General features: G+C 42.1%; 1 protein-coding gene across 1 annotated transcript in view; it reads left to right on the top strand.

The window, feature by feature from the left end:
* Positions 1–13,490: 13,490 nt before the first annotated feature.
* The window catches only part of LOC116520829 (src kinase-associated phosphoprotein 1-like), a 338,134-nt gene continuing 328,792 nt past the window's right edge, over positions 13,491–22,832 (top strand). Inside the window, exons 1-2 of the mRNA XM_032235226.1 lie at positions 13,491–13,609; positions 21,071–21,173. Coding sequence (XP_032091117.1) covers positions 13,558–13,609; positions 21,071–21,173 — 155 coding nt within the window. The 5' untranslated portion in view covers positions 13,491–13,557. The remainder of the gene's footprint in view (positions 13,610–21,070; positions 21,174–22,832) is intronic.

Genomic DNA, 22,832 nt, shown 5'->3' with positions numbered 1-22,832 from the left:
TATGGCCTTGATCATAGCAGACCATATTTCGGGACTGCAATCACCAGGCAGATTCTCAGTCAGGCCACCATGGACCATGGGAGTGCCACCTCCATCCGACCTTTTTCACTGCACCTGCTGCTGGCTTGGCATGGCGGTGATACATCTTTTTGCAACGCCGGCGAATGCCAACTCCTGCGCTTTGTGAGCATATACCAGATAGTGCCGAGGACACGGACGCTCTGAGATGCAGATGCCGTCAAGCCTCTTATGCCCTCCCCCTTCCCCTTCTTCCAGGGACCATCAGGAAGATAGTGTTAGAGGGGGCAGAGATATTCTTCTAGCACCAGACTGGCCCAGGAGACCATGGTAGCCAGACCTGATTCAACTGTCTGTGTCCCACCTTGGAAAATCCCCAGGGTGGAGATTTGTCTGTGCCAGGGGGTCTTGATACACCCAGAGTCCCAGTGGCTCAAAACTGACTGCCTGGCACTTGAACGGGGCCTCCTGAAGGAAGCAAAGGTTTCCGCTAGAGATATTTACGCCTTGGAGGTATCCAGGCTACCATCGCCCAAGATACAATGCCACATGGTCAGCGTTTGTCAGGTCGTGTCAGTGTCCATTTGCCTCCATACCACAGGTCCTGGACTTTTTGCAGGACAGACTGGACAGGGGACTTGCCCACAATACTCTGCAGCATCAAATTCCCTTATCACACCTACCGCTTATCAAGGTTCTTAAAGGTGCAGTAAATCTGACCTCTTCAATCATACACCAATTCCTATGTGAATTTAACACTGGTCCTTCAGGCACTGACAGGACTTTTGAGCCCATATGCACAGTTTCTCTTCAGCTCTGGACTCTGAAAGCCACATTCTTATAGCCATTACATCAGCGAGATGCATTTCAGAGCTTGGAGCTCTTTCAGCTCGAAACAATTTGTGCATTTTCCATCAGGACAGGGTAACACTAAGGTTAGATCCTTCTTTCCTCCATAAAATTAACACTCCCCTTTCAGGAGGTGGTATTACCCAACTTGTGTCTGGCTCCTTCCCTCAAGGGAGCATTTCTGACACAGGCTGGACGTCCGCAGGGCACTGAGGATTTATCTCAGATGAACAGTCTCGTTTCGTAAGTCAGAGGCGTTGCTGGTGTCTTGCCAACCAGCCACGCAAGGAGCTAGAGTAACTCCAAACACCAATAGGCTATTGTGGAAGGCTATTTCATTGGCCTATGAAACCAAGGGCAAGATTCCACCCCAGGGTATTACCACTCATTCTACTCGAAGTGCAGGTACCATGGTGGCTTGGGTGACTAGAGCTTCATTGAGGATATCTGAAGGCCAGCCTCTTGGGTTTTTCCTACATCCTTTATTTGTCACTATAGATTAGATGCCTATGCATGAACTGAAGCGTCCTTTGGACATAGAGTGTTGCAGCAGGTAGTGGCTCCTACAGCTGCTACGGATTCATAACTTTCTTCCCTACCCTATGAACGGTAGCTTGAATACCAATGGTAGCACCTCCCGCTCCCCATCATGGAGAATGAACGTTGGTACTTTACCTGACATCGATTCTAATGATGGGATGAAAGGTGCTACCTCCCACCCTGCTTAGTCATCCGGAGAGGGGACTCTTGTTGTGAATTCTATTACAGATCATTTTACTCCATGTGACCTTGAGGAACTGGGTAAAAGGTAGAGGCGTGGCTGCAACACTTTTCTCTCAGTCTATGTATTTTGTATTTATTTTGTATTTATTGCACATTTTAGGCCGCCCTTTTCCCTGAGGGGACTCAGGGCGGCTTACAATCAAGGGGAAAGGGGTGTAGGACAATACAAAAAGATGTGAACAAAAGTAATTAAAGTAAAACTCAACATTCACTCGGCATTCGGGAGGGGCGAAAGTAGACTTATCCCAGGCCTGACGGGCTAGCCAGTTCTTGAGGGCTGTGCGGAAGGCCTGGACGTGGTGAGGGTACGAATCTCCACGGGGAGATTGTTCCATAGTGTCGGAGCCGCAACAGAGAAGGCTCTCCTCCGAGTAGTCGCCAGTCGGCACTGACTGGCGGATGGAATACGGAGGAGGCCCACTCTATGCGGTCTGATGGGACGCAGGGAGGTAATTGGCAGAAGGCGGTCTCTCAAATAGCCAGATCCACTACCATGGAGCGCTTTATAGGTGGTGAGTAGGACCTTGAAGTGCACCCGGAGATCAACAGGTAGCCAGTGCAGCTCACGGAGGATCGGTGTTATGTGGGCGAACCGTGGTGCGCCCACAATCACTCGCGCGGCCGCATTCTGGACTAGCTGAAGTCTCCGGATGCTCTTCAAGGGCAGCCCCATGTAGAGCATTGCAGTATTCCAGCCTGGAGATCACAAGGGCTCGAGTGACTGTTGTGAGGGCCTCCCGATTCAGGTAGGGTCGCAATTGGCGCACCAGGCGAACCTGGGCAAATGCCCCCCTGGTCACAGCTGAAAGATGGTGGTCAAAAGTCAGATGTGGGTCCAGGAGGACTCCCAAGTTGCGGGCCCTTTCTGAGGGGTGTAAGTTTTGTCCCCCCAGCCTGAGTGATGGTATGTTGGTCAAATTTTTGGGAGGAAAACAACAGCCACTCGGTCTTGTCTGGGTTGAGTATCAGCTTGTTTGCTCTCATCCAGTCCTTTAAACGGCCTCAAGACCCCGTTCATCACGTCCACCGCTTCATTGAGTTGGCACGGGGCGGACAGATACAACTGTGTATCGTCCGCATATTGGTGGTATTTTATCCCGTGCCTCCGAATGATCTCGCCCAGCGGTTTCATGTAAATGTTAAATAGTAGGGGGGATAGGACCGACCCCTGCGGCACCCCATAAGTTAGGGGCCTCAGGACGATCTCTGCCCCCCCCAACACCGACTGCGACCTGTCCGAGAGATAGTAGGAGAACCACTGCAAAACAGTGCCGCCCACCCCTATCTCCCACAGTCGTCGCAGAAGGATACCATGGTCGATGGTATCGAAAGCTGCTGAGAGGTCCAGGAGAACTAGGATGGAAGCATGGCCTCCATCCCTAGCTCTCCAGAGATCATCGGTCAATGCGACCAAAGCGGTTTTCTGTGCTGTAACCGGGTCTGAAGCCAGACTGGAAGGGTCAAGATAGTTAGCTTCCTCCAAGGTACGCTGAAGCTGGAGAGCCACCACCTTCTCAACAACCTTCCCCACAAAGGGGAGGTTGGAGACGGACGATAGTTATTAAGGACAGCTGGATCCAAGGACGGTTTCTTCAGGAGGGGTCTCACCACCGCTGTCTTAAGCACGTGGGGAAGTACCCCTCCCGAAGAGAGGCGTTAACAACCGCCTGGATCCAGCCTCGTGTCACCTCACTGCTGCTGGCAACCAGCCAGGAGGGACACGGGTCCAGTATGCAGGTGGAGGCACTCACAGCTCGCATAGCCTTGTCCACATCCCCAGAGGCACTTCCTGAAACTCAACCCAGAGATGGTTTGCCAAGTCTTCCCCTTGTGTCCCGGCTGGATCTACTGGGGTGGAGTCCAGGTCCGCTCGAAACCGGGCAACTTTGTCCGCCAAGAACTGGACATACTCCTCAGCCTTACCCTGTAGGGGTCCCCCGTCTCCCTCCTATTTAGGAGGGAGCGGGTTATCCTAAACAGGGCGGCTGGGCGGGACTCGGCGGACGCTAACCAAGGAGGCAATATATGTTCTTTTTGCTGTTCTTAGAGTCCGAATATACTCCGTGGTGCAGGCTGTTAAAAGTGCCCGCTCCGACTCGGACCTATCGACCTCCACGAGTGCTCTAGGCGTCTCCTCCCCGGCACTTTATCTCCAGAGCTCCTCAGTAAACCAAGGAGGCCTCCGGGGCCGCTGACCCAGAGGGGCCATAGTGGCGCAATCCGGTCTAGAGACTCCGAAGCTGCCGAGTGCCAGGCAGCGACGAGGGTCTCCACCGAACTGTGGGCGAGGGTATCAGGAATAACCCCAAGCTCCGTCTGAACCTAACAGGATCCATCAGTCGCTTGGGGCGGAAACCAGCTGGTCGGTTCCTCCTCCCTACGGTGGGGGTTTGGCCTCCGGAAGTCTAGCCTCAGTAGGTAGTGGTCTGACCACGACAGGGTATGGTCTCATTACCCCTCAGACCAAGATCGTAACTCCACTGCTCCGAGAGGAATACGAGGTCAAGCGTGTGACCCGCTGAGTGAGTTGGGCCTCGGATTACCTGAGTCAAGCCCATGGCTGTCATGGAAGCCATGAACTCCTGCGCTCCATCAGAGTGTTCACCGAGCGAAGGCAAGTTGAAGTCCCCCAGAACCATAAGTCTAGGGAACTCAACTGCTAGCTCGGCTACTGACTCGAGGAGCGAGGGGAGGGCTGCTGGCAATGCAGTTGGGAGGCAGGTACGTAAGCAGCAGACCCACTTGACCCTTGAGGTCCAGCTTCACCAGCAGGGACTCACACCCGACAAGCTCCGGAGCAGGGATCCTACGAGGTACTAAAGACTCCCGGACTACAATAGCCACACCGCCACCCCTTCCCTGGCTCTCGGCTGATGCAGCACCTGAAATCCGGCTGGGCACATCTCAACGAGGGGGACTCCTCCCTCCGTGCCCAGCCATGTTTCAGTAATACATGCCAGGTCCTGCGCCCTCATCAGTTATACAAGTCCCGGATGAGGGGGGGCCTTATGAACGACAGACCTGGCATTTAGCGACAGCAGCCTGAAGACCAGGGTCCTGATTACTCGCGCCATCTGACCTTGGAGTGGGGACTCCTAGGGCCGGAAGGAGGGATCTCTATGACACAGCGAGCCCTCCTTCCCCGATGATGGCCTGCCCTAAAGTCCCCGCCATATCTGCCTCTCCTGTTATGACCGCAATGCTCCGACCCTCATCCCGGGGATATAACCCCCACCAACCACCCCCGGTGGCCCCCGCATACCCGCCAGGTCCTCCGAATCACTCATACCAAACTCTCACACAGACAGTCCCTCACTGAAAAAGTTAAACACCAATACAACTATATATAATAAAAAGTGAGATCATTCATATCATCTCAAACAATCCCATGCACTCAACATACCGATTAAAAGAAATATAGGAAAAAGTTGCGCAGGTTCACAGCGTCTGTGTTAAGTTCGTAATAGTCCAGAGGTGCCTTCCACCTCTCCTGAGGAGGGTACACCTTAATGGGAGCTCCACTAAGGAGACCAATATCGTCCAAGGGGGGGGAGAAGGGGGACAAGGTGGATCTGGGCAGCAGCTGTAACAGGGGGGAGTCAGGGGGCTAGTCATAGCGAAGAAAGTCCGATGGTTAAATTCAGTTCCAGCCATCCCCTTGATGTTATTTCCCGTTAAGTCCTAGGGTTGGGGAAAAGAATATCTGTCTCTGATGGGAAAGGGTAGGGGAGAGATGTTCTGGTCACCAATCACGCTCTCCTTCAATTCCGTCCCCTCGAGCAGTTTCCTCCCTCACCAGTTCTTTTCTGTGGTTACGACGTGGTGTTCGTCGATGCTAGACAGCCTCCCTAACCAACAATGTCGGAGGCCAGCAATATGCCAGCACCAGCGGCAATGGGAAGGGAAATGCTTTCCAGCGTCTGCGTCGCTTCCCAGACTCTCTCTCAAAACACCAGTTCTCTCAAATAGTCCCCCAGCGGTCTTATAGTTCTCACCCAGTTCCTACCGTTAAACAACAATGTTGGTAGCGTTTGGCGTTAGGCGATGTTCGGAAACGCCCGTAAAACCCCTCAGCGCTTCCCTCGGCCCTCAGAGCTCAGCATCTCCTGCAATTCTGTCGCTTCCGTAGCTCCGCTTCCTCCAAAGCTTCCTCCAGAGCTCAGCAACTATTCGGTGACTTCTCGGGCTAGCAGCCTGGAGTGATGTAATTCTCCATTACCGCTGCCAGCCCCCGCGCCCACGACCAACAGTATCTCAGCGCCTCCGTGTCTTCCGGAGCTCGCGTTCTTTCGAGGATCGGCGTTTCTCCGGAGCTCGGCGTTTTTTTCGGACTGGCAGCCCGATTGATCGAATTTTCCGTTCTCCGCTGCCAATCCTGGGTCGCTAGGTGTTCGGACACTCGTTCCTCCTTTGGGTTGGCTCCCAAGTATGAATACAGACTCTTTTTAGTTTTTAAATTTAATGTAGAAGCCGAGCGAAAGACCCGGCAGCCATTTTCCCTCGCCCATGGCGCAGGAGGAAAATCAGGATTGGATAACAGCCCAATGGTAACACCTTCCTGTCCCCATAATTAGAAATCGACATTCAGGTAAGTACCAATATTTGAGTTCCAGTTCTGTGGACATGTACTGTATTTGTTTCCTATAGGCCAAGCCCAAACACAAGACAGTGAGATCCAGTCAAGTCCAATCCCTTATTTCTTATATCTAATTGATGGAATTTATTAAACTAAGATAGAAGTACTAAATATATATCCTGAGTGATTCTTAGGAAATAGCTACTTTAAACTTCTTCCACTTTCCCCCATCCAGCTCGGGCAGTGCAGTTACTTGATCTGGATGCTTTCTGGGAAAATTCTGAGTTGGCAAAATGCTCCTCCTTCTGTGTTCAGGTGCACATTCCATCACATTTCCTAATTTTCTCATATAGCATTGTGATGATTATGGGCAGTACAGGCCTCAGCAATTCTGTGGGGATAATATCATCAATATCAATATTGGCAGTTGACTCATTCCTATATACTTCCTGAAGGATGTCTAGTTCTATTTTTGTTTCCCTTTCTTCATCATCCTGATGGGCTGGGCCTCTGTTGTTGACATGCAGCTTTTCTGAATATTTTCATTGTCTGATCCCCATTACATCATATTTTCCTGCTTCACTCTACCTTTTAACTAATAATATAGATATGATTCATGGTACAACTACAACATCTAGGCCATGGAAACTTGGATGATTGCAAAATGTAGCAAAGTGTTTGAATTTTGACATGGTTTTTCTGCCATCCGGTAGTCCCTTGGAGATTTTGTCGTACATATTGATAGTCTTAGGTTTTGTGTGGTTTACATATTGTGTGAATTTATCAATTTGTTTGTAAATCCTTGTGTTTCTTACCACGTTATGTAAACATAACCAATTATGATATACTGTAGCTTCCATTAATGTTGCAGTAGACACCTGAGTAGGTAATGGTATTGTAACTGGACAACAGAGGCAACAGACTCGCTGAGGTAATCTTAAAATAACTATTAGAACCAAACAAGCAATTATAGAACAACAACTTCAGCACTAGGCTATCTATGCTTGACAGCTATTTATACTTGAACTGTCAAGCAGAGCAACCAATAGGGAAACAGTAAAATTCTTGCTTCAGCCAGACGTGTCCTCAGCCAATAGGCACTGTCCTGTAGTTTCTGGGCTGACAGGTTGTAGGTTGAGGACTTGCAGCCAGTCGTAGGTCAAGGACTTGCGGATGGTTGCAAGTCAAGGACTTTACACCCCTTCCCTCCAAGATGGCGCATGCATAGTTGTCCTGGTAGGCCTCAGTGACACCAGCTCCGCCCAAGCGCCTCAGTCCAGGGACGTCAGCTGAAGAGGTAGGTCGCACTAGCTCTTGCTCCTACCTGGCTGGGAAAGGGCCTTGGATGATGTCATGAGGCTCCACCTGTGGAAGCTGACCTGGTTCTCCAGGTAAGTCTCCTGCCAAGAACGCTGCGGCTTGAGCTGGGGGAGTGTGTGTAGGTTGTTGGCTGGCAGGGGTTGGCTGTCTGATAGTGGAGGAGAGGCCAGACTGGGGGAGGGCCTCACTTGTTGCACAGTGCCTCAGTTGTCGATGTGGCACCCGCCATTCTCGGGCCATCTTGCAGGAGAACCCTGTAAGAACAGGATCTTGTTAGGTGGGTGACTATGGCCAGCACCCCCAGGGATCTCTGGCATAGTTTTTTACAAAAACATCCCTCTCCTGGAACTGCCGGGTGTCTGGGCCTTATCTGGCTGGTAGTCGCTGCATACTGTGTGTGTGTGTGTGTGTGTGTGCAGCTGCTCTAATGTTGTGAGAAGCCACCAGCCCATCAGCAACTCCGGGGGCTTTTATTAATGTTGGGGCAAGGTGTCGACTGTTGGCCCAAGAGATAGGAGGCCACTTTGTTTGGCCAACTTCCTTGCCCCGTTCACCCTAGGGCCTTCTTGGCTGAGAGGATGGCCTGTTCTGCTTGGCCGTTACAAGCTGGGTGGTAAGGGGCTGTTAATGCGTGATGGATTTCCAGTTCTGCTAGGAACTCCTGGAATCCCGTGGCCATGAATTGCAGCCCACTGTCAGACACAATGGTGTCTGGCAGGTCATGGGTTGTGAATATACGTTGCAACCCCAGGCTGCCAAGCTGTCAAGTAGTTGATGTAGAGGCTCAGCTAGAGATGCCTTATGTGAGGAAGGAGGCATAGAAATTTAAAAGGCTGAGAAAATGCTTGCAGTTCAGCTTTATTGGTTAGTGTGGGGCGTTCCTTATGGCCGTATTTTGGAAAGGGTGGGTGAAGTCCTTGAGTGTTGATCAGGAATCCCAAGAACACCACTTGGAGCACCCCAATGCAGCATCTGCTGCTCTTTAATTTAAGTGAGTTAGGACCTTCTGTAGCATTTTGTTGGGTTCTGATCTGCAGCCAACAGCAATCAGAACATCATAGAAATATGGAATGACCCCAGGGAGGCCATGGAGCAACATTTGAATGTGTGGGGAGGTGATATGATAGCAGAGACAGCAATTTGAGATCGTTTTAGAGCGGAGACGGCAACTTGAAGCATTTGAGAGCGGAGACCCGCGTTTTGGCTGACAGCTCTGTGCTGAGGCTAGGCTGAGCGGAACCAGCCCTGGAGGCAGTGGCTTCTTTAAGAGGCTTGAGAGCAGAGACTGGCCCTGGAGGCGGCTGAGATGGGGAGGCGTGTGAGTTTGCGATCCTGGGCTCGTTAGGAAGGCGGCAGGCAGCAGTTTGAGAATGGAGCCCGTCGGATTTGAGCGCGGAGCCGTTTAGAAGTTTGAGAGCGGAGGCGGCGCCCTGGAGGCGGGTGGCGTTGGACGAGGTCTGTGAGCCCTGGAGGCGGCGTGGAAGTTCCTGCTCGATCGGGAAGCAGCAGGCAGGCTTCTGAGCGTCTAGAGGCTTCAGTGCGGTTAAGTTGCTAGAGTTGCTCCTTGGGAGGCAAGCACCTTTGTAAGGCAAGTGCCTTGTAAGGCAGGCAGCTTTGTAAGCGCAGAAGCACAGCCTGGGCTCGTTCGGAATGCAGCATGCAGGCTTATGAGCGGCTAGAGGCTTCTGTGCAGCAGGCAGGCTTCTTCTTGGAAGGCTGTATGAAGAATCAGAGGCGTCTTAGAAACAGTATCTGTTTATTGCAACAAGACCGTTTGTAACAGTAGCAAACAGTAGACCGACAGTCTCAGTAGCTGTGCGCGGTAGATCGGATAGTATGTAACAGTAGACCGGATAGCTTCCGTAGTTATGTGGTAGATTGGATAGCCGTTGGAGTTGTGCTTGGAAGATCTTCGCGGCAGAGAGGCAGGCAGACAGGCAGCTTCAGCCGCGTTGAGCCGACGCGATTCGGAGCTCGTCCCTGAGCAGAGGCGGCGGCTCCAGCCAAGGTTAAGCGTAGGTTGCCCGTTCCCTGTGACTGAAGGAGTCCGCGCCTGTGGATCTACTCAGGTTGGCGTGATCGGAGGCGAAACCTGAGGCGAGGCAACTGCTGCTGCAGCTCTGACAGGTCTTTAAAGTATTTTCCGTTCGCGTTCGCTTGGTTGCGTTGTGAGTGGCTTAGTGTTCGTTGTTGTTTTCCAGGCTCTGCGGAATCGCATTCAATCCCATCCTCGTCGCCAGTGTTGAATATGTGTGAGGGAAAGATGCAGGAGCCATGGAATCAGAGAGTAAGATGTTTATTGCAAGATGACAAGCGATTCGGAATCTGTTACAACGGTCACTGTATTATACCCTCAGGCCCAACTGTCATTTAACTGTCATTACAACCTCCAATCACAGGCTGTGCTTCGCCCGACCAATTAGAGCGCAGCACAGGCTGTTGCTGGGCTATAACACATACAGCATGGAGCACCCTCGAAGTATAGAGTAAGGTGGATTTTTTTTTACTGTCAGACGAGCAGGAATACATACTACTAATCAAGGCGACTTTGTGGTGGTGAGTTCTGGTGACGGCAAAGCATCTTCTTTTGGTAGGGCCGGGCAGCATTTAGGTCGTATTGTCGACGGCCAGAAGTTGGCTGGGTTGGTGAGGCAAGTTAGCCTGGCAAACGTGGGCTAAATGCTCCTTCTTGTTACAGCATCGCAGAATGGCCTTTTTAAACTGGCATTCCACTCGGGAATGGGTGCCTCTGCAGCCTAGGCACCCTCCTGGAGTAGATCTGGTGGGAACAACGGCTTGCCTGTTTGGCATTGTCTTGAGGCGGCCAATCTGATCATCATCGGGGTCTTCCAGAAGCTTGATGTCTTCTACTTGGAAGGCTTGGCAGCCAGAGACAATAGCTGCTGGCACTTCTGGATTTCAGCCATGGACTTGTCAGACATTTCAGCTGCTCTGGCTTCGTCCATGGCTATTTGCAGAGTCAATTCTGAATGTGCCAGCCGCCACTGTTGAAGGCAAATGTCCCGGACTCTGCATATAAATTGTCTAGAAGTGAGTTGTCCAGATCATGGAACTTGCATTGTGTGGCTGCTGTTTTAAGTGAAGCCAGATATTGGTTCACTGTTTCCCCTTCTGCAGGCATTGCCAGAACGAGTGATATCTGGCAATGTGGCAAGGAGTTGGGGAATAGTGGTTTCAGAGCTTTAAGAGCAGAATGTCCCATGAAATAGAGTGCGAGGGAGCAGCTAGAACTCGAGTGGTGGCGAACATCTCGGGTCCGCAGGAACTGAGGAAGGAACCTCTCTTTCTGTCTGCAGGCAATTCGTGGATGTTGTTAGCTAGCAAGAAACATTCAAACTGCGCCAGGAACCCGTCCCATGATTCCATGATAGAGCAGAAGGGAGCGAAGTGTGGGAACACCGCCATTCTCAGATCCAACGTGCTGAGTTGTGAGGAGGGTCATGTGAGGGAAAAATGTTTTTTTCTCTTGTTGAAGTTGTTAGGCTCCTCTGTATTCCATCCTTATCGCCAGTATTATAAACTGGACAACAGAGGCAACAGATTCGCTGAGGTAACCTTAAGGAACTATTTATTACAACCAACAGCAAGCAATTGTAGAACAACTTCAGCACCATGCTCTGCTTGATAGCTATTTATACCTGAGCTGTCAAGCAGAGCAACCAATAGGGAAACAGTAAAAGTCCCGCTTCAGCCAGGTGCTTCTCAGCCAATAGGTGCCGTCCTGCTGGACAGATAGGTTGTAGGTTGAGGACTTGCAGCTGGTCATACGTCAAGGACTTGCAGCCGGTCGCAAGTCGAGGAGTTTACATAATGTGAAAGCATTAACATGTGCAATGTGAACCTGCAAAAAATGGTGAAGCTACTTCCTCTTGTTTTATGCTTAGTTCACCATCATAGCCATTTTGTGAATGGCAACCATTTTAACGATCCACTAGATGCTTTTAACTGTCCAAATGCACTCTGGTTCCAAAATGGTTGTTTACATGTTGCTTTATGGATTAGTGTTATGTGTAAATATGGCCATTGTGCTTTACTGAATAAATGACTATAAAAGAAACAGTGATGTGTGAAGCAAGCCACAAAGTTACATGAGCTATACAAAGAGAAAATTAAATGCATAAGGAACAACAGTTCATGCATGCATATTACAAAGAGAAGCCTGTTTGTACCAAAGTCATAGATGACAAATTAGCAGATTACTAATTTCTAAATAATTCAATGACAGAGTTTAAAAATGCTTGAAACTATTGAACTTTATCATAAATCAATATTTTCTAAATTAATGAATAAGAGTTGGCTTTAGTTTATATACAGTAGATATACAGGCTTGAAGTATGAACACATTTCCTCAGAATAACTTTTAAGAAAGGATATTACCTTTACCACCTCAGAGCCATCCTGCTATACATTCATAAACCCACTTCCTTTTTCTTTTTCTTTTAAGCTCCAAAACAACCCAAAACAAAGCTCTTAAAAACTGAGTTACCTTTGGTTCATTGCAGCTGCTTATTTAAAATATAAAGTCTTTGTCCTATTTATATTCATACTTACCAGCAATAAGTCTTGTGAATACATGCTTTTCAATGAACGTATTACTTTGCTAAAGTTATTTGCTGCTGCTCTTAGTCTATTTAAATCTAAAAATGTAGACTGCATATCCAATGTTAAAAGCTTTCAGCATGTGTTATAAAGACACTTTCAAGATCAGAGATATTTGACTGCACAGGAAGTCTGATATCAGAGATATTTGGAGCATGTACAGATACATATAATTTATATTTAATCTATACTGCTCTTATAAATTAAAATATATTTGAAATTTGATACATATTCCAAGCAAGGTGCTTAGTTCAGGGGTCTCTAAGCTTGGCAACTTTTAAGACTTTTGGACTTCAACTCCCAGTATTCTTCTGCCAGCTATGCTGGCTGTGGAATTCTGGCAGTTGAAGCCCATAAGTCTTAAAGATGCTAAGGTGGAGACCCCTGGCCTAGCTGACCTTAGTTGATCCAGGAAACTAAGCAGAGCTAGACCTCATTATGCTTGTGAAAGGGACTCAACCCCCCCCCCCCAAATCCCAACATGGTATATTAGATCGAGAAGTTGAAAAAAATCCCATAACGAATTGCAAAACCCTGGTGCACTGATACTCAGAAAATGTTGAGTCTGACAGAAAACTTAGCTCAAGGAAATCATTTATTTACTATTATTCATTTTTTTAAGCTCATCTACTCTGAAAGACTGGGCAAGTTATATTATCTCTAGAAATATTTATTTTTTAAAATGAATCTCCACCACCACCAAGTGTTGGTTATTTTTGAATTAGATTACTTGGTGGATTTGTTAGAGAATCTCTCCAGAAGAACCAACGAGATTGTCCAGCCAAGGAAATAGGACATATTCAGTCTCTGTTCTTGCAGAATTGCCTTTTCTGTCCTATTGCATGAATGTTGGATTTCCTGCTCTAATAAACAAATTTAAACTGATAATATTTAGGAAACATTCTGAATGTTAGGGTTTAATGTTAAAAAAAACAACACTATACATCCAAACAAGCAGGCACTTAAAAAGCGGCCTTTCTAAAAAGCTGGGCCCTTTTATGGTATCCTGTGGAAGCTTCTCTGGCCCAAACTTCTGTGAAATTTGTACACGCTACAGACAGCAAAAACATATCCTTACTATCACTTTAGGTTAAATCAAGGCATATGGTTTGGATTACAATGATGAAGAAGGAGGAAATGCTTCCCCCAAATAACTGAATTACAGCTGCATTTCTGACTCTCACAGGTGCCTGCTCAGCCTTTTCTGTTAGAGAAGGAGGGACTTGCAATTGTAAAGGAGACAAACAGGCCCTTCCCTTTCTTTGTACAGTCTGTTGAATATCCTTGCTTCCTTTTTCCTTCAGCAGCTGCTAATAGTAGAAGAAGCAATAAATCCTAGCAAATTTTGTTTGGGTTCATTTGTTGTTGTTTTTACTCTAGATTTGAACCTAATGAAAGCTGCAGCAGATATCCTTCCTGAGGACGTCCAGAAGCTCTTTGGAGGTAACTATAATGTTTCTTTCAATAACTAGGCATTTCGCCTATAACTCAGATGTTTTGCGAGGGAAATAAAGGTCAAACATGGTGTCTTTAGTTAAAGACACTTGAATACAGCTACCCCTCGCCACACTATGTAGATTGTATTATTTTATTTTTAACCACTAATTATTATTGAAGGTATTGGTAGATTAAATTATTATCTCATGAAGCGGTACCTGATGGTCATCTTTTGAGAAAGCCGATTTCGCAGCAGGAACACCAGTTTAAAATTGCAGCTTGATAAATAAATAGGTATCTCATATTTGAATGATGGATATTGCAGAAATGGAACTTGGCCATGAGTAGGTTAAAAAGCAAGTCAATGTAGAAGTCCAAACCTTTGTTATACGAAAATCCTCAGATTAAAATATTACTTACTGCTAGCGAGAGCATCAACCTCCCTCTCTTCAGGACGTTAAAAATACCTATGGCTTCAATGGAAATACAATCCATCTTGTAGTGGAAAAGTCTTTGACAACTATCTTGTGCCCACTTAGTAAAGGCTAACTGGTGAAGGGCAACATTAGGACATTTGTATTTGTTTCTTGCAGTGCTTTAAAACCAGATTAGGAAAAATAGCTCTTTCAAACAGAAGATACCTGTGTTCTGTCAAACAGGGCAAGCAGCAACTTTAGTACTTCATGTGCCTTTTGTGCTTCCTTTTAAATTTCTTCTATTATGAAAATCTACCCAATTCCTATGTTCTCTATTTCCAATTTCTATATTTTTTTAATCTTACTTCTAGTAAAACAATGAAAATAACTGCTTAAATTATGACAATTGAATGATAAAAATATGATTTAAAAAACAGTAGTTTCTCTCTGCCTTTTAATAGATTACTGTACTCAATTTACCGGTAAATAAAGGGACAAATTGTGGAATCCCTTTGTCCCAGGCTTTATGAAGTGGTAAAAGAAAGGTAAAGATTCAGAAAAAGGACTATTATTGTTAAATGTTAAATTAAAATCTTTAACATTTTATTTCACCCTTTTCTGTAGTAATACATGGATTAAGGCTTGCCTTCATTGGTTTATCAGTTAAAATTTTAATGCTCCGTTGGAGCTAAATTATAGATTAGGGTTGTAGTCCGATAGTATAAGACTGAACAATGTGCTGGTAACATAGGTGACTCCACACTCTAAGATTGCAATAGCAATTTGTATCAGTAAATTGCTTATTTTCAGAGCCATGTTTTGGCAGGATTTTAAATTAAACGTTTAAACATGAAAAATATCTTGTGGGAAAACTATATTGAAAAAGGAAACATCCTCTTTTGGGAAAACTGGCCCCAAATTTTTAGCCCTGTTTTGGTGATGTTACTTAATCTACTTAAACTTTTCTTGTGCTTTCACAGGCCTGCAGAATGATTTGCAATCATTCATTAACAAAGCTTCAAAATTATGATGTCCTTAAAAAAAGTGACTTTTCATCTTTTCACCTGACAATCATTTATGATCGTCACACCAACTTTGTTGTCATGTGATCATAATTTGGATGCTTGGTAACTGACTTGCATTTAAGACCAGTGCAGTATCCTGAACTCATGTGATTGTGATTTGTGATTTTTTTTGTTGATTTTTGCCAAAAATACGCTTTGATAAGATGGATTTGCTTAACAATCACATGATACACATAACAATTGTGGTGATTTGCCCTAACAATTGCCAAATAACAAATTGATTGCAATAGCAATCAGATCTGACTCAACTTACAGCTGTTCCGATTTACAATAGAAAATCTGGTGCCAACTGTGGTTGTTAAGTCAAGGATTATTTGTACTGTAAGTCAAGGAGTATTTTGTTTTTTAAACGTGATCTCTGAGTTTCCTGTGCTTGTTATATATACTTCTTATGAGTAGATTCAATGAATGCCAACATATTTGAAATTGGGGTAAAGAGGGCTTTTCCTTATTAACATGCATTCCTTAATTCCCTTTTAATTCCTTTAATCTAATTGGCGGAAAAACGTTCTGACATATATTGCTTTTATCAACTGCCCAACTAAGAATATTTAATATTGTAAGCCACCCAGAGTTGCCCTGTAATAAGATAGGCAGCTGATAAATTTGATAAATAAGTAAGAATGGTAGAAGACCAATGTTCTTCCTTCAGACAGAACCAATGCATTTTTTTTATTTTATTATAAATTTAGACCTTTTTAGGGGCTCCCACTGAGCTCAGTGGGATCAGTGTAGCAAATTGCTATATACAGGAGTTTGTTATAAGGCGGTACTTGTGTAATTCCCTTCCCCACAAAAAGTTCATCTTGACTGTAATTGGGTGATCATTTGCTGTTTCACATCCAAAAGCAGAATGATTTGAGCCAACATTATACATGGAATATAGTTGAAATATTATGGAAACTGATTCTAATGCAGCCATTCGGACTACCAGAGGCCCTGCAACAAACCCAGATGTCAAGTTTGGCCCTACATCAAGCCAACAATACCATCACAGGTCCCAACAAGTAAATAAATGGTTTGGGGTGGCAGATGTCATCATCTGCTAACAATGCATCTCTACAGGACAAATAAGACAATTTTGCTCGACATAATTAATGGACACAAGTTCATATCAGGACACATCTACTCAAAATAAGGACAAAGTGGTATTGGGACATTTTAACCTCCCTGGGCACTGTTTTGCACATTTTAAAGTGATCTTTTTGGAAAAATGAGATTTTAACTGCACCATTATTAGAAAGGTTGTTGAACTCATATACATTAAAATGTTTTAGGCTGAAAAGGTCTCAACAAATAATGGGTTTTTAACTGAGACGATAATATATAATCTGCTTCACATATAACCTTTATCTGCATAATCATCTCCATTTCCTTTCCCATATTCTTCCTAATTTAAATCCTACATTAGTCAAACCACTTCCAAGCATTTGATGACTTTTAATAACATTTATTAGTTGGAAAAAATGCTATCAGATTCCTTAAAAGACAGGAAGGTGTCTGCATTCTATTATTTTGCCCTATATAAATTGCCTGCATACATTAATATAAAAACAATAACAAAGCATTTCATTCATTGATTATGTATGTGTGTATTTAAATGCTGCAATGCACCTAATATTAGCTTATCTAATCTTTAAAAAAATGCAGAATACTTATGTATTTTCTTTATTGATAATATAACATAACTGTATACTTTGGTCATTGACAAACATATGACAAAAGACTTAAAAGTTTACAATCATGCCATTAATGGTAACCTATGATTGCAAGTTTTGAAAAGAGTATTGTATTCATTTAGAAAAAAAGAGACTAAAGCATATAAAATTACTGTAAAAGTACTTGAGAAGTTACAAGATTAATTAAGATTAAAGCTACATTTGAGGAATGTTACATAATGTATAATAATGTAATATTCTGTGGTCCAAACAAAAAAGAACTAAAACAAGCTATAGCAGTATAAACAGTAATACATAACTATGAGTTAAGGACAACAGGGCAGATATAAGCTACCTAAGTGTTACTATTTCTAACATCATTTCTTCACAAATTTTGTACACTGCTGCATAAAACAGTAATATAATGTGTTAGAAATATAATTAGAAAGTGATATGGTGACATAAAATTGGCCTGTAGAGTCAGGCAATTTATAAGTAATGAAAAAAGATGAGTATTAGGAGTATCTCTATAAAATAAACAATATATAGTAGGATATGCTGGATGGTTTCATTTTTTGCAAGGGGCAGTTGTTTAAAATGAGAGGTTATATATTTCCAAACTATGGTATAACATCGCTTAATGCTTATTCATTTCTGTTTCTTGATCTTTCTGAACCAAGCCTCATTTAGGGTTGAACTTACAACTATGAACTTGTAAGAAGTAGGTGACAAACATTTCCATCCTGCAGAGTTTCTCTAAGCCAAGCCCTTTGCAGCATCAGAAAAATAAATAAATAAGAAAGAAAGAAAGAAAGAAAGAAAGAAAGAAAGAAAGAAAGAAAGAAAGAAGTGAGGAAAGGGTTTGATCAGAAGGTTGGTGACCTTGACCATCTAGCTCAGGGGTGTCAAAAACAAGGCCTGCAGGCCGAATCTGGACTGCAATGTGGTTGGATCCAGCCCCCGGGGCTGTTCTGGAAAATGTAAGGGACCAGCCAGCGTGATAATACGAAGAGGAAACTACGGGCCAATGTGGCTTCAGTCCGGTCTACCCAATACAAAGAGGAAACATGGGGAGTGGCGTCAAGCTGGCCCCACCCAGTCAGCCACACCAACCCAGTCAGCCACGCCCGCCCATCATGAAATTGAGTTTGATCTAGCTCCCCATCAAACAAGACAAGTCTAATTTTATAAAATATGCTTCACACAAATAAACAATTTCATCAATAGACCTCAACTATTGCTATGTGTATTATCATCCATCTATTTAAGAATTTTAATTATAATAGTGAAATGTAGTACAAACTAAACTTAAAGAAAGAAAAAAGAATAGAAAAGAGGAAAAGGGCAAGAAAAAAGAAAAAATAGATAAAAATAAAAATATAATAAAGGGAAAGAAAATATATAAAGTACTGACTTTAGTCCGCTCTAGTATCATATTCTGAAATCATGAAATTGCTTATCTTTGCTTAAAACCCAAATAGAATCTATTTCCTAAGAAAAGCTATTAATTTTTTCTAATGCATTCCAAAAATCTTATTGTAAAAGTTTCAATGTTTCAATTTATCTGGATCCTTAGTCCATTTATAATTTTCTAATATCAGAATGTTGCAGATGATGGTATATTTTAATGATTTATAAAAAAAGGATTCTAAGGTATAATCTTTAGTTCATTTTGGTATGTGGTTTTCTTAATGCTAACCAAACAACTTTACAAAGATACATGTTGAAGGAAATAGAACCTTCAATGCCTTTAATTTATAAACTTATATTTCTACCCACTCCCCTTTTAAGTTATATTCAGATAAGAGTTAGACCATAAATTTGAACTAGAACGCTATCCTATACTCTGTTTGCAGTGCTAGCATACATTTGCAGAACATTTGAAGTTAAAAAAAATCTCTGTATATGTGTAGAATTGTACATAGAAGTATTTAGCAAGTTTCTAAAAATTAATAGCAATATCACTTAGTTTCTTCTGATGCTTACACTTAGCTCCATAGTATTGATTTAACTCCTCCCTTCATCTCATTTGTCTACCTATTTAAGTTGGTTTTTATTATTTTTAATTGGCATAATTAAGTTTCTTCCCATTAAGTTTTTTCTCAGTATTTTTTGTGGCAGGAATGTTTAATCTGCTAAATAAGTTTTCGATTGCTATTTCCACTATAGTGTTAACAAAAAGTTTCAGTTGGCTTATCCAGTGTTGCAAAGGATTTAGTCAGAAAATATTTTAGGGAGTTGCTTTTATAACTCGATCACAACTATTTGATCAACATATGTGTGAATTAGTGAGATGAAAGCTGCAGAGGCTTGTGGATATTCTTATTAATTCATATGTCTCAAAGTTGAAACAAGAAACTAAAAACAGCTTTAAAAAAGATTTTTAGCTCAAATATAAATTTCAATATTTTGGGCTCTGGTTTAGAAACACTTTTTTTTTACTGAATTATCTTACCATCTGAACATGTGGTATTCTTTTCCTTTTTAAAATGGAGGATGTGATACTGTCAACTCATTTCATTTTGCTTCTTTTTAATGTTCGGTGCTTTATTGTTTTGAGCTGACATTTCTCGTAAACAGCTCATTTTCGGCACCTGCCACCTTTCCTTTAGCTTAGATTATTTTCTTGTTAGCTGACTCTTTTTAATTGAAGTCTTCAGATCTCCTTCTAAAGAAGGAGTCTTCTTTTTCTGACAAGTAGAGCAGGCTATGAATGGAGATTAATTGCATGTCATGCTCTCCTATTATCAAACTTGCTGCATTTTTTACAACCCAGAAACTCTCTAGGCCTTCCAATAGTGAAGGCACATTCTATTAATATAAGCCAGAAAAACAGGCTGCAGTGTCAACTACCATGTCTGTCTTATATGTCATCAGAAGTAATCATATTGTTTAGAAAACATAGATCAGAAATATAGAAGTTGGATTGTCAAGTGTGTCATCTACATATAGAGATGTTCATTTGTAAGTAAGAGTGTGTTACTTTACAACATCATCAGAATAATAACAAGAAATTAATTTATAAAACAATAATTGCTAAGGCTTGAGGCTGCATGTAAAACTGCTTCCTAATCTTGGCAGGTTTGAGAGGACAAGCTGTGTTTATTCAGTACTGAAGACATTTATTTAGTAAACATACTTAAAGTATTTTTAGTACATCAGGTTTTAGATCTAATGTCCTCTGGCTAACAATAAACTAGGGCTAATCTGAAATGCAGTTTTTAAACTGGCAGTCCAGAAGACCTTTTTCATTGGATTTTTAAATGTGAAGTTCTGTGTCTTTTCAACTTTATATTTAAATAGAACCTTCTATTTGTAATTATATAATAGCTAATTTATTCTGTTTACAAGTTTTTCTAATCCTTCCTTCCCCATTCCAACATCTTAAAAATGTATTTGAATAGACATACCAGTCTAGGTTAGACAAGGCTGCTTTTGTCTTTCTTTGTTTTTCTCCTTCCCTGGGAAATGTTGTCATGTGAATTTGTTCGCTTGTATTGCCTTTTCTGGATATTTTATAAGATCACAGTTGTGCAGTAAAAATAAAGTAATTCAATTTTTACAGTTTATGTACCATTCTTCCTAGTCTACTCTGAATTTTTTGTTCAGCCATCCTATCTCATTTCCTATGAAAATGGCTGATATCTGTGGAAATGTGAGAGAAAGTTGTGCATTAGAGAAATTTGCAGAAATGATTGGCATTTTTATTACATTACATCCTATTGTTGATCTAATATAACACAGTAATTATAATTAATTATGTACCTTTGGTATTTTTATCAGTCTAAATAATCTAGATGTACCGAAGAATAAGCCATGTTATCCCTTTATATGGACATTTGGTGGTGCAAACAGTTATATATTGTAGAAAAATATATGATCATATGTGATGAAATGGCTCAGATAGCAATCTCATATCCAGGAAATAAAATGAGTAAAAAAAATAAGTTTCTACCTTTTCCTCCCTTCAGAAGTGTTTTTTTAATGTGATTGATAAAATATTTCAAGAAATATTGAATTTTTGTGGCCATTATAAATCATAACAACAAACCAGATTTCTTCCTCTATTTACACACATATATTTATTTACTTCTGGTTTTCTAATTTGCTTTCTTTTATTTATTAATAGATTTAGCTTTATTATATTTTTTTTTACTGTCTTTGTCTATGAATGGCCATTTACCTTTAATTTATTTTATATGAGTTGGGTTATGCTTATTTCTTCTGAGTTCAATAATTTTCAGTATATTGTTTACATTGCTGAATAAAGTCTAATTATTTTTTTCTTTGCAATCTTTTCCCCAACAGAAGTTGAAGATTATCTGGAAAACCTACAGAGTGAGAGCCTTAGTGCTAGAGCACGGATACAGAGAGATGAAATCCTATTTGATATTGAACAACTTAAAGAGAGGTGTGTACATCTGCATATAATTCTCATGAGAGCAATTTCTGTGAGGGGAAGACGACATTGTCTTTACTGTTTTCACAATTATTTCTGGCAAGTTCATAATCCACTCTCCTGTGTCTGACATATCCAAAAAAGATTGCTTCCATTGAGGCAATCCAGAGCTAACAATCTGATTGCCTTTTGTATAGGTCTTTTGTGTTTTCCCAACTTGTGAGAGCCAATCTAGCATGATCAAACTATATGACCAATATATAACATGACGAATATATGAAGGTCATCAAAATACATTTTTAATCATAAAATATGGCTGCATGAGGAATGCAGGATCCTTTCCCCAACTGAAATTTAATTTCCTGAAGTTTGCCTCCACAGTGTTTTCTTTTCAAGCAATAATCTAATACTGAGAGTGTGCTTGGATGAGAGAATTATATTTGGAAATCCATCCTTATATATGTTTTTCTTATGATTACTGTATATTAAATCCATACTTAAATGTATATATCTCCTATATTCAGAAATATGTTGGCTTTTAAAATAGAAAGAGGTAGGTAAGCTTGTTGTCTTCAAGATACTTCTGACTTCAACCTCCACTATGTAACTTGTATGGCAATGACAAGTAGTTCATAAGAACCTGGTAGCAATAAAATGTCTTTCTTTGGTATAATAAACATATGGGAAATCCATGCCTCAAATGCTGCATACTGTATGCTCGGGTTTTATTTTTATCTGTTTCATAGAACATCTCCCACTGAGATGGTACTGTTGAAATTGGATGGCATAGCATATCACTTTATATCCTGGTAATATCATTCTTAAAACAACTTTCTTCCAAATAAACTCTGATTTGCCACCTCTGGGTTACATATTTTCTTTTGGAATGATAGGATTCTAACCTAAATCTTTAATTTGCACTTATTTATGTTCTTCTTTGAGGAGGTCATAGAATTTAACTAGGAATTATAGGCTGATAGCTATATATATATATATATGTATATGTATACGTATACGTATACATATATGTATATCCCATATTTAGTAGGGCCTATCACTCTCATTATTTTGGATGTTGGTGTCTCCAATGTGTTTTTGTGTTCTAAAGTGTAAGAAATTAAGTGTTCCAGAAAGGAAGAATATAGTGAATGTGCTATTTATTTCACAGGTTAGCTAAGAAATTTGAAGAGTTTTGTTGCGAAAACTATTGGCAATACCAGGATTTCAAAAAGAAATAAAGATAAAGACGTTGTCAACTTGTGGAACAACAGTGGAAGCTAAAAGAAAGATGTATCTATTGCCATAGAAAGTTATTCAAAAAATTAATATTTAAAAAGCTCAAATTTGGAGCAGTGTTTACATTCAAAGTATCTACAAAGTGTAATTTACAGTAGCTCTCTATTTCAAGAATAACATCAGGCATAATTGTGGAATAAGTAAAAGGAATGTGCGGCCATGGAGATAATACAAATTTAGAATGCTTGCTTATTTTGTTGTTTGCTGTATTTGTCTTAAGCAGAAAGTCAAATGTATGCACAGTAGAAATATACATTTTCATTTCATCCACTGTTTATTACTTGTGCTATTACCTGCGTCATGTACTGTGCTTACTCTTTTTTGAATGCATTTCTCATTTGTTACAGTGCAATTTGTCTTTACATAGCACATAAT

The sequence above is a fragment of the Thamnophis elegans genome, chromosome Z, assembly GCF_009769535.1.
Source record: "Thamnophis elegans isolate rThaEle1 chromosome Z, rThaEle1.pri, whole genome shotgun sequence".
In the NCBI taxonomy this organism is placed as follows: domain Eukaryota; kingdom Metazoa; phylum Chordata; class Lepidosauria; order Squamata; family Colubridae; genus Thamnophis; species Thamnophis elegans.
The sequence above is the reverse complement of the archived record's forward strand: the minus strand, read 5'-3'. Positions and strand labels throughout refer to the sequence as shown.